The sequence below is a fragment of the Gymnogyps californianus genome, chromosome 9, assembly GCF_018139145.2.
Source record: "Gymnogyps californianus isolate 813 chromosome 9, ASM1813914v2, whole genome shotgun sequence".
Lineage (NCBI taxonomy): Eukaryota > Metazoa > Chordata > Aves > Accipitriformes > Cathartidae > Gymnogyps > Gymnogyps californianus.
In genome coordinates this window covers 9,045,717-9,060,760 of record NC_059479.1, presented here as the reverse complement: position 1 = coordinate 9,060,760, position 15,044 = coordinate 9,045,717, and the positions used below count along the sequence as shown (strand labels likewise).

Sequence of the window (15,044 nt, the reverse complement as noted above, 5' to 3'; positions counted from 1 at the left end):
TTTGGGGGTGACAGCACATTGGATTTTGTTGCTGTTACTAATGATATGTTCAAAAGACTATTGCCTGCATTTAAAAAAAGAGCCTGGTATCAAACCAGCTGAATTGGTTCACTGAAAACAGGTATTTCTTTGTTCCGTGTTTTCAGGTCTTATTCCTTCTAAAACCCCACAATCTTTTGTGATCACCAAAGCTAACATGCATTCTTCGTTAACAGCAAGAACCTACCTACTTTGTGTTTCCAAACTTTATAACGCAAGAAGAACAAAACAAATTGCTCCAGGTTTAAAAAGAAAATGTTGGCCCTGGCATGCTAATCAGAGGCAAGACTCAAACCCAAGGCCCAATAGGCCCCATATCAAAAGGCTTTAAGATCTAAAAGCAAGTAATAAAAAGCAGCTTTAATGCAAAACGGTTTGGATTGAAACAAGAGACTTCCGTTAAGTGCCCAGTACACTAATAAAAAGGATAGCCTTGAGGTACACGTACAAGTTAAAAGTGGAAGTTGTGTGCATTTGTATTTACGGGAATGGCAGCGCCAAGCCAGCAGCCCAGTCACTATAACCCGCCTACGTGAAGACTCTTCATCCGCAGCAGGAAGCAAACCCAGGCTATCATGCTTAAACCAGCTCTGCAGCCTGTTTACTCCCTCAGAAAACAGACTTGCCCTAAAACAACATCTACTTTTGATTTCAGCCTGATGACAAAGGTCCTAGCCGTGAATTAGATAACCAGCCCTTAAGGAAACCCAACCACCAACTCCCTGCCCTCTCCAAAGACAGCTAAAACTGAGACAACTGCTACTCTAGTTGTGACTGGCAAGCATAGCTCGCTCTTTTGGGGGTGGATTGAGCAAAACAGTCCTAGACTTGCCAACAAGGAGTCTTTTCCTCTAAGTTTGAAGAGCACAGACCCTCACGAAAGTCTCAGTTGCTTGAAAAATGCATTTTTCATTTGCAAATTAGTTGGGTAAGCTAGGTCTACATTCAGGGCTAAAACTCTAATTTATAGTCAAAGGAGCTAGTTACTACATCCTTCTCACTGGGTCATCTGGTACCTTCAGTGACCCATCTTACATCAGTCACCGAATTTGCTAAGGATTATTTAACAGATCTCAAGAGAGACTTTAATATTGAATGGTAGGCAAAGTCTCTTTCCACTTACTATGGACAGTTGCCATTTATATAATAGCCTTGGAATATAATAGCTCCAAAAATATTTCTTGGCCTTTACTCCAAAAAAGCAAATGAAACAGTCCTATGACTTCATGAAATATTTGAACCCATATTAATGCAAAGCTTTTTTATTATGAAGTTACCGGGAAGATTATATGCAGATGAAATTCCTCCAGGAAAAACAAGTTCTCATCTTTGTTGTCACACAACATATTAGCAGGGTCTACAGATAAGAATGTGAATATTTGCAAAAAAATAATTTCCCAAGACTAGTCTATTGTGGTTGTGCACCAGAATATGAGAGTTCCAAATCCGCCTAAGCCTGCTCAAGTTAACCTCTGCATACAGCCCCCAGTGTGGTTCTGTTTAGAGAAATGTGCCAAGCTGAAGCTTTACATTTAAAAATGTTTTTAGCATTTTGAGTTGTTAAAATGAGTACTCTATTTTTATCATGACTTTAAAAAAAAAAAATCCACTTTACTGTTTTTATACAGTATAGCTTTCCTCGTGCATTTCAAGAATGAGTTTTCCAATAAAGTCTGCAGGACTCAGATTTACATCCTCACCCACTGACAGTTTAATTACTTTCATTGTAGGAGAAAGTATTTAATCACATACAGTCAGAAAAACAGCCCCTTAAATACAGGCTTTTGGGCCCGTGATCCCCAATTTGAAATTCAATGAAGGAGAATGAAACATGCATACTGTGATCCATTTCCTGATTCAGAACACTTGATATTATCAAAACATACAGAGTTCCACAGCTGACACACACATTTTTCTAAACCATTGGTAAAATCCTTCCAGTATTTTAAGCCCACAAATTGAGGATTCAGCGTGCTTCGGATATGATCTAAAGGCAGTGCTAGTCAATGAGCCGTACAAAGATCAACATCGTAATGCTGTGCTAATTAACGTATTAAAAATAGTCCATCTAAAATGCTGCTTGAATTACACTGGTATTTGCTGGTATTCTAACTTTCTTCTCAACAGTTACAACATTAAAGGTAAGTCATCACTGGTGATTCTCAGCAATAGATATGCATTAATGGTTCCTTATTTAAAAAAAAAAAAAAAAAAGGAGGGGGAGGAAAGACAGGAATTCTCAGACACTCATCATGGCAATTCAGCACAAGTAAGTCTGGTGAAGTCATAAAAAAAAGTTGTTAAGTGTGTCAATAGTTACACATTAAAGCTGACTACCAGCACCAGCTGGCCTTCTTCCCCAAACTGGTATCTAATTCATTACAGACAAGACAGTTAACAAATCCAGAAATCCAACTTTTAGTCAGTTTTAGTCAGAGTATGCTGTACTAGCCTTTACACTGCAATAAAGATGGATTCTGTAAGCAGCAGCAACTCACATGCAGTTAAGGGCAAATATCAGCTATCAGAGTATTAGAAAACTTAGTTTTAAAACGAACACGTGGTCTTACAGCTACATGTGTGAAACAGAACGTGGTCCTAGATGGGACCTATTACATCACACAATGACATTTGTTCTCAAACAAGACACAGTGTGTGCATTACGTATATATTTTATAAAAGAGCAATGTCTTCTGAAGAGTGGAGAATAGCCAGAACACTAAAAAAAAAAAAAATGCTGTAACAAGAGTGAATATTTGTGCGTTTGCTTTATGAAGCTTACATTCTAATGTTTACAAAGGCCAGCACTTATATAAGACTCTCCACTAACAAACAAATCTGGAATACATCAATTGTACAGGTAAGTCAGCCAAAACTAAGCAATAGCTATGCTCTTCTCAGGTTTAAGGAAGCATGCAATAGGTTTCCCCCTTCTGCCACCCCTTGTTCAGATTTCTAAATCACAGTACCAGTAAGAGCACGGTATAATGAAACTGGGGCACAGGTAACAGGTTGAATTTTATCACAGACTGTTTATCAATATTCTGCAAATGTAAAAGCAGCCTTCTTTTAGCATCAAGAAGGCAGAGAAGATACAAGCATGAATAAAAAAATAATTAAGCGATTTAAGACATCAAAAATTCAAGAAATAGCACTGTGCATATACAAATAAAATTAACATTCAGTTCCGTAGAGCTCATTTAAAAATGGCACCAATGGACAATATTTTACAATATGCACATTTATTTGAGGTGGGAAACTAATGCTCCACAGGTGAAAACGATAATACAAATAATGGTGCCACTGTTGGCCCGTTATGGTACTTCTTACATTTTAATGGAAACACTTTTAAAAATAATCTGGTATGTACACATCTTCTGGAAACTCAACGGCTTCTTCAGAACAGAAAAAACTATGGTTCTCCCCCTCCCCTTTTTAGCCAGACAGTATTGCCAGAGATTGTGCTCACTTTTAAAGCACATAATCTTACTTTAAATTCAGTGCTATTTTCTTTCAGAAAGATCAGAAGTTGTACTTTTAGGTAACAAAAGCATTTATGTTACAAACATTCAAAAATGGAAGCTTATGATTCTGGCAGACAATGTTGCGTATTAAATACAAACCAGCCAGCAATTACCGAACATAAAAAACTTATTCAATCATAAAAAAATACTATAATTCATCACCACAGACTTTTTACATAGTTATAAATAATAAATAGCATAACACAGTAGATTACAAACGGATTTATTTTGCCCCGTTAAAGTCTTTAAAAAGTAAAATATCTATTGTCTTACCTCAGACTGACCAAGGTACTGTATCAAGACTACTCATAGCTCAAATATAAGTCCTTAGCCAAACCATTTGCAGAGCTCGTATTCTATCCAAACTTTTAAGTCTTTCCTTAGAAACTGAATGTTCGCTTAGCTGTTTGCCCTGCTCATGACCAACAAAGGTACAAACGCCGTACACAGCAGCTGCAAAGGGTATTACTTTGGCTGCCATCTCACAGCAGAGTTGGGACTGCCCACAGCACCTTGCAACGGAGCACACACCTCGGAAAGGAACACTAAGGAAAGCAGCATCGACGACAGATTCCGGTAAGCACTCTATAAACAAGCTGTACACAAAGGACTTTTCCCACCCACCCCTCTGGTTTACATTCCATAATTTTGTAACAATGTCCCCTAAGGCACAAAAATACCTATGACCTCAATGCCACAGGAGACATCGATGGTGCCATACATGGTTCTCCTACACAGTAGTTTAAATAACTTGGTTATCTGCACTGTATGTCTTAGATCGAGGCGTGGATTAATCTTCCTTGGCCAAACCTTGCTGAATATTGACCTTATTTCATACAATCTGTAGGATAAAGGATCTGGGGAGAGAACTATGCAGCTATTTTAATCATGTTCGTAGAGTATTGTTATTTCTTCACTGATGGCAAAAGTGCCAGTCATCAGTTATTTTGTTGTGGGTTTGGTTTTTTTTTTAAATGTAATAGAGTGAGATTTCCACACCCACTGTGGTCTTCTGTAATAAAAACGACTAGCAGCACTAAGAAAAGAAAAGATTTTTTTTCTCCCTTCCATAAGAGAATTTGAGGCTAGTGACTGAAAAAAAAGCAAGGAGAATAGTTTTACTCAATGGTAGAAGTGCCAGAGAATAAATTAGTATTTTCAAATCCTTCCGAACCAAATTATTTCCCTAGACATAGTGACCACGATACTGATAGAAGTATTTTCCTAAAAATTGCAACACTAATAGGTAGATACCTATTCTTGGAATCAAAAAGTGTATGCAAGTTCCTGAAAGCAAAAAGTTAGTATAATCTGAGCAGACATCTTGTTTAAAAAATAAATTCGCAAAACCAGACATTAATATGGTCTACAATGTCCATTAAATGGATAAATCAAAATCACTGGAAAGTTGCCAAGGATTACAGTTACAATAATTTTTCCTTTTAATAATCCTCACGTTAATGGTTCAAGGATCAGAGTTCGTTTCTCTGTACAAGTGTACAGTAAGGGAACAGCACAGCCGGACACTGACTCGGAACTTAAGTCACTTAGGTGAGAGATCATCCATCAAAATGAATGATGAGCATGAGTTTGAGCACGTTACTGGAGACTCTGTGGTTATGCTGCCTTTAGTCAGTGAATCAGAGGAAGAGCCAACACTGCTGCTACTCCCATCAAGAATATCTGAAGACAGGCTGGGGAAAAAGAAAAAGGTTGTTTAGTAACACAGGCGTGATGACTGTGTACAAAGCTAACGTACTTTCGCCTTTGTAGAGAAGATGTAGGAGACCTATACTACCACTCAGTCTTTACTGCAAGACTGGCAGCCCTGAAGACTCCTTGTTTTCTGTAGCATGTTATATATATATTCATGCTCCTTACGGGAATGAGGAGCAGAATTATTATTTTTTTTTTTAACATGCAGAATAAATTATGACTCTGATTTTAATCAGTCACAGAGAGGAGGTGACAACTAATGAGAATAAAACCTTAAAAGGTTATAGGAAAGGAATAATAAGAATCTAATCAGCAATGCAGCAAAGATGTCATTAATTAACTAGTATGTTCTTTAATGTTGCACTACTCAAAGCAAGATTTTGAAACCTATTTTTCCCCTGTAAGTAAGGAATTCCTGTGTTTGGATTTTGAAGTCTTGATACAAGATTCCAGAGGGCACATAAATTGATGCTTTTGCAATTTAGCTGGAAGCAACACGCAAAAAATATTTCTAGGCAGTTTCAAGTCTGTAGGTAAACTGAAATTATAGTAATATGCAGTTGATATTTTAGAATACTTAGTATCTGACTCTTGACACAAAAAAGAACTCAGCTTTTTATGATCGTAAATACAGAAAGGAAACAGACTGTAACACTAAAAATCATGAATGTATCAACATGAACTAGGTAACTGTAGTAACTATTCACACACACATTTTCTAAGTATTCAGATAAGTATCACAGATACTATATGACCACTACCTACAACATACTGAAATGATGAAGCATCTTTGAGGTGAAGTAACTTTGCTTATGAACCAACACGGATTTGTAACATTTATATTCAGTATAAAAGTTCTGACACACAAAAACAAGGCTGGAGTCTGCTCAGGAAGAATTGATCCAAGGAGCAGGAACATTGTCACACTACACTACCACAGGAATAGTTCCCAGTAATATGCATATGCAAGCTACACACAAAGTATTTTTTTCTGGAAAAAAACCCACAAAACAAGAAAGCTTGTGATAAATGCACATTCCCTGTTTTGGCATTTCAGGGCACATGAAATATTTTACCATGAACTGAGATCTGTCAGATGTGTAACATCTGGAGAAAGCATGTTGGTTGTTCCTTGAAAAAGTCTCTTTGGCTGACTTTCAGTTTCCATTTCACCTAAGGAAAATAGTGCAAATAATCAAACTCACTTGAGTCTCTGGAACGTCGATTTAACATTTGTCTGTTGTAAAAGAGAGGTTTGTCCCACAATAGAGCAAGGTTGCATTTGTAACATAAGTCCTCTAATTCAGCCAACCATGCACTTGGGTAAGACATTAATTTGATGCTAGCTGTTGTTTAACCATCCAGTCCCTGCTTAATTTAACTAATGCTTCAGCAGTATCTGAGGGGCTACAACAATCTCAAAGACATAAAACTAGGCACTTGCTACTTGGACTACAGTCAGACAAAATAATCTAAAGCAAACTAATTACTGTGACTTAATTTTAAGCAGTTGAGACGAGGCAACTGACATAAGCCAAAATGTGGAGATTAAAATTCTTAGTGATTATGAAAATAGGAATGCCAGCTTGGTTCACAGTTTCACCCTCCTGTGTACAACAAATTCTGATGCATATGTATACTTTTACAGAAAAGCTGAATAGAAAAAATTTGGCATGTGTATGCATTTCCACTTACTCATCACGGATCAGACTATCTTTGTACTTGTAATCATCTACTGACATTAAAAGATTAAACATGACGGGGAGAATTCATATAATCTGTTTAGTATAATCTGCCCTGAGAGCGAGCTAGCTCATTAATAGCTTCTGTACAATAGACGCATTTGGAAATATCATGAACTTGCCAATAACAAGCTTTAAAAAAGAAAACCCTCTCAGCTACAGTATATTTTAATTTTTAGTTTGGCAACAAAAACATATGAAATTGAAATAAATTTTCTGCCTTTTTACCTACACTTCACAGTAGTTGCGGTGTCAGTTTGAAAAGCTGACAGAGGTTAAGCATTACAGCAAACCAGTATATATTAATATATGTTATGCAAAAGAATTACACTACCACTCATTTTATAAAAGACTGATACCACCCCCAAATTTCCTATTTCCTTTAGTCCACGGGGATACATTCCCTTCTTTGAAGGGAAGGAATAACAGCTTCTATCAAGCAGAATGGGCAAAAAACATTTATGAAATACTTGGTCTTATACAAAAATGAAGAAAACCCAAACCATTAACTTAGGTAACTCTTTTGCCACTCGAAATTTCACAGAGACAAATCTGCACTGCTACAACACATTGCGCAGTCTCCCAGTATTAATTCCCTATAGCAGTGAAATGTTCTTCAATACATTGCTTTCTCCCTCCGCCCCACATATCATGGTACCAATTTGTTACCACGTCATGTCTGTAGAATATGAACTGTAAAACTACTGCTAAAATTCAGAAAATAACAGGATTATGTATTTAGGAAAAGAAATTAGGTTCCTTTAAATGGATTAGATGTTTTAAAATTAAGTAACATTTTGAAAATTCCTTGACATTGAGTAAAAAAGGCAAACTCACATCTCCACTTTGTAAAAGATGCTCCACAAGAGCACTTGGATAGGGTGAGGAAAGCCTGCCCTTTACCTGCACTGTTTTAATACAATCTGTGTAAAGTCTATTGTAAAACGTTTAAAGTAAAACAACGCAGTATGAACACCTATTCCCTACTTATCATTGAGCTTGATAAACTTTTGTTCAATTTTTAATGCCCCTAAAATTCATAGAAAATAACAGCCAAGATAGAGTTGGCATCTATGAGAAAACTTTCTCTCTCCTATCAATTCAATACAAATTAGACAACATTCTTTATCTGATAGGACAAGCAGTCCAGTAACTTTTCTCAAAGGCTAAATATGAGTCTTGTAAAATAAAAGGACATGCTTTTGGTGCAGTTAAGAATGCCTAAGTTAAAAAAAAATGCTGAAAGGATAAGCATAGCTAGAGGCACACTTGTAAATATCTCAGTCTTACAGTTCTGCTATGGAGACTTGTTCTGGGATGTAATTTGAATATCCTTAACATGGAATACTTCCAGGAAAGAATGCAGTTTTCCCCCTTCAGGAGGAAAGAGCACTGATCTATTCCATTTCTCTAAACACTCACCTTCTGAACTTTCAGAGTAAAAACAAACATCCAGTACTAAGTTTAGAAGATACTGCATGATAAGCAACATTCCTAAGATGATCTGAAGGGTGTGCACTGTACAGTGGTACTCTTACGAAGGTCAGGGCTTACGAATATTCATAACATTTAATTTGACGTGTAATAAAGTTTGCCTCTTTCAAGCAGCAGCTGCTTTTAAAGTTTTTCATTCTTGTGTTTTAGACTAGCTACCTCACATTGTATTTTTAAGTTACAACTGGCAAATTCCAGTTCACCATGGATACAAGTGCATTATATTTAAAGAACAACAAAAAGAAATATGGAAGAGAGAGAAGTGTATCCAGCTGCAAAACTACATCCGTATTAAAACATCTGATAATGTAAATACACATACCTTTTCTTTTAATGGGGCCAAGAACACTGGGCCTGATACAGTTGATTGGACTTTGACTCCTCCTGCTAGAGAGAGAGAATACTGATACTCAGTCAGGCCTGTAAAGGTTCCAAGTCTGAACATCACCGTACCTAGCATCAAATCAACACAACCACATCATATGAAACGTCCTTTAAAACATTCCTGCACAACTGGAATGCTTAGGGAATCTAAATACATAGATAACAAAGAAGTGCTGCCTATTAGAGCAGATTATCTGCCACACAAAGTTGTAGCAGATTTTCTAGGGTTTTCTCCTTCTCTTAGTGCATCACATCCTCATTTCAATCAATTTCTAAATTGTGTGTAATATTTATATAAAATTGATATGCTGACAAAGTTAATAAAGTTCATTTGAAGTACCTAGGAATTTCCCCACAAGTTACCAAGTCGAGTTCAAAGCTGACACAGGCTCCTATAAGAGCACCCACATAAAGCTACCACTGGTAAAGGCTGAACTTTCAGAGCATTTTTATGTGGCAATACTTCAGCTATTGTAAAACTAAAGTCTCTTTTAATGCCTTAACATCAGCTTTAACTAATCTTTGTGCTAGCCTTGGAAATTAAGCCAATGTACACCTGTTACTTGCAGATGTTACTTACTTGGAGAATCGCCTTGTTGGACTAGGAATAGGACTTGGAGGTAATCCATTACTGCTCACAAACATTTGCAATGATGGTGAAAAACATTGCTGCAGAAAAAGTCACATTAAGACGCTTCAGAATTTCATTTTAAATACTCAGGTGCTTCACCCCACTGTCCAAACAAAACATCCCCAGTTAAAGAAAAGCTAGTAACAGAATAAGGCAGCGATGATCAAACGCAATCTTAGAAGCATTAAAACTTAACTTGCAAAAATACACTGGCTAATGCAATACTGCTCAGATTAACCTAAAATTCAAACCCACAAGAAATCCGAAATTGAAATAGACATTGTTTTCTAAACAAGATGGTTGTTTCTGTTCTTCCTGTTACATTTAGAAGCAGCAGTACAATACTCAGGACTTACTTCTTTCAAGGGGCTTGTTAAACAAACAAGTTGAGTTTACTCAAAATACATCTGACCTGAAAATTTAACACAGTATTCCAGAGTAGAACAGAGTGTTTCGCTCTGTGGTTCTGCAGCTAATCTAAGCTTAGCCCACGAATGCCCATAGCGAAGCACAAAAATGTTTCTGTCAAGTTATCTACTACTGCTTTACAGTTGTGATTCCAAAGGTACAGGACCAGCTGTCAGCATCAGTGTTATACTAGGAACGCATTTACCCAGCACTAGTACGTGGCTGCTCCGTGCATCGATACTGGTAGAGGCATGCAATGAAATAGCAGCAGTACAAAAGCAGAACCGCAAAAGAGGGTGAAAACAAGGTCAAGCAGCCCATCTTTAAACACAGTTGCCAGTTTCTCTGTGCTACACTTCAGTTTTCCAGTCCTCACTGGAAAAAGTAGTTTATCTAAGATCCACCTCTTCCCCTTCTCCAGCATCTGCTGTCAGTCTTCGGTGCAAGTTCAGCACATCCGAGTCCTTCTTCACAGTGAGTTTATGCCTTCCTTTCCGTAACTGATGGACATATTTTCATCCTTCTCACCACATAGATTTGCAGCTTCTGGTCTTTGCCTACACTCTTACTCTACACATACGATACATTCCAATTTTGGTGCTTCTTCCCCAGCATCCCCCCACTTATGCAGCTGAAGATCACGTCCAAATCTGATTAACGACCTCTTCCAGCTTCCCTAGAACCAGAACCTGTCCAAATGCTGCACAAATAGCAGCAACTGAAAATATTCAGTGTGACAGAACTGGCACACTGCTTAAACTCTGCAGGCTCTAAGATGGTAAGCATCTGATTCTTAGAAACCAATAAAACGTGGGTTTGGGTTGGGGTTTTGTTGTTGTTTTTTTAAAACTATCAAACAATTTGTGAAGTTACACGTCTTCACAGTTCACCTTGGTCTAAAATTCTAAAATGTTCTCTCAGTTTGGTATTTCACTCATCCTACCTTTCCTATTCCTCTTGTAGGTGAAGGTGCAGGCGAAACTGGAATGAAGTCTATCCTCTTTGGAGAGGAAGATTTCTCAGACTTGTCCAAGTCATTGTCGCTCTGTAAATACAAGGTTTCAGACTTAACACTGGCACAGGACATTACCTTAGAATCCAAGGCACAACCTTCTAATGGAAAGTCATTGGGCCAAATGCACAAAATAGCTAAAGCAGATGAACTTAAGTTCTTCTTAAATTATTTTCACAGTTAATTCCTCTCTTTCCCTTAAATTCGTCAGTTGAGTGTAGAAGTAGAGTTAAATAGGAAACATCTATAAAGAGATTACCAGGCTCAAGCTTTCCTCCCATGACTGGCTTATCTGCATTGCTGTTTGCACTTCCCTAGAATACAAAAAATCCCATCAGTAGCTACAAAGAGGATAACTCTGGCTATTTTATCATCTTGTTTCAATAACACTCACCTTTCATGTGCTGTTTCTCTGTTCATTAAATCCACTCCTTCCTCCTGTAGGAGATAAACGTCATAAGTTTTCCCATAACATTTGATTCATCACAGGTACTTGCAACAACACTCATGATTCAACAATTTGCCATTAGAATTGAAATACGAACAGTAAGAAAAGACTCCAGAAAGAAAAGACTGCTACCAGCCCACTCACTGTTTCTCTTGAATGAAACAACACTTCAAAAATGCAAGGTAGTTTAAACATGACAACAATAAGCCTTGCAAGGACACTTCCTGGTTGAAATTAAGTCTTAAAAAAGACTCCGTCTCCTCTAGTACTTGAAAAACTCAATAGGAAAGAAACGCCCACTATCTAAGTACTTCAATACTATATAACACTTTTCATTCTGTTACTAAATATACAGATAAAAACCACACTTACCCTTCTGATCTGATGAAGTCGGCTACTAGGAATACGAATAGGAGATGATGACAACAACTGAAAAAAGTGACAGCCACAATGATTAAATCACACATCAATCGCTTGCATACATCCTATTTACCATCACCTACATTCTTAGTGAATTAAAAATGAGCTGTACAACTACAAGTGGATGACTCAAATAATGTTGCAAAAAGAAAACACTGACCTTCAAGAGAAAAGACTTGTTTTACCACTTACAAATTCGTTCTATCACTCAGCAAGTGGCACAGATCTCAGGCTTGCAAGATACTGCTTAGTGTCTCAAATACACAAATAGCTATATATGCCCTTTAGACAAGTGAGATATTATAAAGGAAACTACGAACATTATACAACTCCCTGCTACCTACAGTAAGGCGACAAACTCCTGTACTAACTTACTCAGCCAGCTGGCTATTATAAAGGACAAACCTCAATGTTTCAGCTCAGTCTTGAACAACACTCCCTAAAACTTTACTTTAGCAGTTTTTCAATTGCATACAATTTTATGCATCTAATTCCTCTGGAACTTTGGCTACCATCACATACAAATGGGTCAACAGTTCCCACTCAGGATACACATGTGTCTACTGATTTGAGTCCAAAAATGTTGGATTCTTATTTTTAAGAAATCTCATAACAGAAGACTTTGAACTAAAATTCCATCTCGCTTTTTCTGAACAGAATAGAAGACACAGAAGAAACCTAATCCAGGACTTGAAGTTCTAGAGATTTTGAGAAAAGCAATACTTAATCTTCACTACCCTCAGATGAGAAAGAAAAACTTTAGTGGAAAAGAGCATATAGATCCCTGAGTTGACAAGGAAAGGGTGAAAAAAAAGAAATGCAACACCTTTGAAAAGTTAAAAAACTGCAGTACTGTATACTACCAGACTTATATAATAGAGGGTAGAATATTACGCAGCAAATAAATTACTTTTCTTTAAATGATTTTCTGATGTCTAGTGTTCAGCCTTTGCAAGAAAAGAGTGGCCATGTCAAACAAAGAGGTCAATGAAGATTTGTGACACTCTCTTCCATTTTTACAACAAATTAAAACACCCATTCAAGACTTTCAATTGTGACAGCAGTTTTCTCTTCCAACCCCTGGTCAGGCCCAAATCAACTTCAAGACTGTACTTAATACTGGGAATCACACTGTCGTGGTTTAACCCCAGCCGGCAGCTAAGCACCACGCAGCCGCTTGCTCACTGCCCCCCACCCCTGGATGGGGAGAGAATCAGGAAAAAAACTCGTGAGTTGAGATAAAGACAGTTTAATAGGACAGAAAGGAATGAAAAACAATGATAATGATAATAATAATAATATGACAATAGCAATACTAAAAGAATTAAACTATACAAAGTAAGTGGTGCACAATGCAATTGCTCACCACTCGTTGACGTGCCAGTTAGTTCCCGAGCCGCGATCCCCCTCCCAGTTAACTCCCCCCAGTTTATATACTGGGCATGATGTCATATGGTATGGAATAGCTCTTTGGCCAATTTGGTCAGCTGTCCTGATGGTGTCCCTCCCAGCTTCTTGTGCCCTCCAGCCTTCTTGCTGCCTGGGCACGAGAAGCTGAAAAATCCTTGACTTAGTATAAACACTACTTAGCAACAACTAAAAACATCGGTGTGTTATCAACATTCTTTTCCTACTAAATCCAAAACACAGCACTATACCAGCTACTAGGAAGAAAATTAACTCTGTCCTAGCCGAAACCAGGACACACACATAGCTTCAGCTACTGCTGTCTTCTTGGGGACATACAGTTAATACATCAGTATTATTTCATTGTAGGTTGCAGTTACAGGCAAAAAAAATGCATACTCTGCAGCCTGGAAGCTTGCTAGGATGCTTAGTGCAAATACAAATCAAGTCTAACTTCATTTCTCCAGCCCAATTATTTCTCGTTGGGTGTAAACAAAACATGCTTAAGATTCCTTACCATACTGTGACGGCTCATAACTGTTGTACTGTTCCTGCGAGTTCGCAAGACATAAGGCTGAAAAACCTGCGAGTTGTCACTGGAGGGAAAAAAAAGTTTTGTGAACAACTTTCTAAGGCGTGCTTTACTTAAAACTACACAATGCTACGACACACGCTCCAGTCTCCAGTGCACTGAAAACACCCGTTTTATTTCAACAGAAGCACTACTTTCACGGAAGGAGCCCAGCAAGCGCTTTCCTCCTGCCAGCCCGTGGAGATCCACACACTGCGGTTCCGCAGCTGCAAGAAGTAACTCGCCGCCTTGACTCGAGCATTCCGAGAAGCAAGTGACACGTTTCAGAGGCCTACACCACGCACCAGCCACGGCGCAGGGCGAGCTGGGGGCCTGCACTAAGCGCGGCCAGCAGCGGGGCTGGGCACGCTCCGAGAGCGCAGGGGGCCCGGCCGCCTGCGGCGGCGGCCCATGCTGCTCCAGCAGCCGAGCCCCGCCGGGCAGGGCGCTCCCGGGGCGGGCCCCGCTGCCGCCGGGGCTCCGGGGCCCGCCGCTGCCGCCGCGGGCCGGGCCGGGCCGGCCGCGCTCACCTGAGCCCGTGGATGAGGGGGGCGCTGTTCGATCTCCTCAGGCCGCCCCCGTCGCTCGGGGCCGCGGCGCTCCCCGGCGGCAGCTCCAGGTCCAGCTCCATTTTCTCCTGGGCCATCGCGGCAGCGGCGCCTCCGGCTCCTCCCGCTCCGCCGCGACGCCCATTCACTGCCGGCGGCCGCAGCGGCTCCTCATGCCGCCGCCCCCGGCCAGCCGCGGCGCGGCCGCCCCTACAGGCCCCGCGGGCGGCGCCGCAGGCAGAGTCCGGGGGCGCGCCGGGCCCGGCGAGGGGGGCGGCCCCAGCAGCGCCCCATGCCGGGGGCAGCCCGGGGGGCGGCCCCTTCCCCCACCCGCTCTCGCCGACGGACGAGCGCCCCGCGCGCGGCCCCGCTGCCCGCGCCGCTGCCGCCGCCGCCGCCGCCTCCGCAGGGGAGCGAGCGCCTCGGGCCGGACACCCCCCCGCGCCCGCCGCCGCCGCACAGCGCGCATGCGCGGGAAGCTGGGCGGAGGCAAAGCTACCCGCCTTCAACAACGCATGCGTCCTGCAACCGCATCCCGCCACTGCGCATGCCCGCGAGACCGGCATCAGGTCCGCGTCCCGGCTTCGGCTGCGCAGGGACTCCCGCGAGCCTCCAGAGGGGCAGCGGGCGCCCACTGGCTGACGCGGCAGGGCGTGTGTTTGAAACGGCACAATGGGCGCCGAGACGCCGCGTCGCGTGA

At 40.5% G+C, this 15,044-nt stretch overlaps 1 protein-coding gene and 1 non-coding gene across 8 annotated transcripts; both read right to left on the bottom strand.

Annotated features, from left to right (window-relative positions):
- Positions 1–2,695: 2,695 nt before the first annotated feature.
- Positions 2,696–14,552, bottom strand: LOC127019563 (PABIR family member 2-like). 7 transcript variants are annotated; one of them, XM_050901673.1, is made up of 11 exons: positions 14,327–14,506; positions 13,743–13,821; positions 12,919–12,930; positions 11,771–11,827; positions 11,345–11,388; positions 11,210–11,264; positions 10,882–10,983; positions 9,480–9,568; positions 8,838–8,902; positions 6,356–6,452; positions 2,696–5,257 (listed from the first exon to the last, which is right to left on the bottom strand). In XM_050901673.1, the coding sequence occupies exons 1-11, from the start codon at positions 14,440–14,442 to the stop codon at positions 5,107–5,109; spliced, it is 867 nt and encodes a 288-aa protein (XP_050757630.1). In that variant the 5' UTR covers positions 14,443–14,506; the 3' UTR covers positions 2,696–5,106. The 7 variants fall into 7 exon arrangements, with proteins under 7 accessions (XP_050757630.1, XP_050757631.1, XP_050757634.1 ...); XM_050901674.1 differs by having other exon boundaries at positions 8,838–8,899; XM_050901677.1 differs by lacking the exon at positions 12,919–12,930 and having other exon boundaries at positions 14,327–14,552.
- On the bottom strand, positions 5,340–5,487 carry LOC127019853 (small nucleolar RNA U109). The gene has a single exon (XR_007766991.1). It is a non-coding gene; the product is annotated as a small nucleolar RNA U109 (small nucleolar RNA).
- Positions 14,553–15,044: the final 492 nt, after the last annotated feature.

Bases quoted from the DNA above. Each gene is read 5' to 3' on its own strand.
- LOC127019563 (XM_050901673.1), bottom strand. From the start codon at position 14,442: ATGGCCCAGGAGAAAATGGAGCTGGACCTGGAGCTGCCGCCGGGGAGC. The intron at 13,822-14,326 runs GTGAGCGCGGCC...TTTTCCCTCCAG, and splicing joins CCCCTCATCCACGGGCTCAG to TGACAACTCGCAGGTTTTTC. The intron at 5,258-6,355 runs GTAAAATATTTC...CTTTTTCCCCAG, and splicing joins CTGACAGATCTCAGTTCATG to CCTGTCTTCAGATATTCTTG.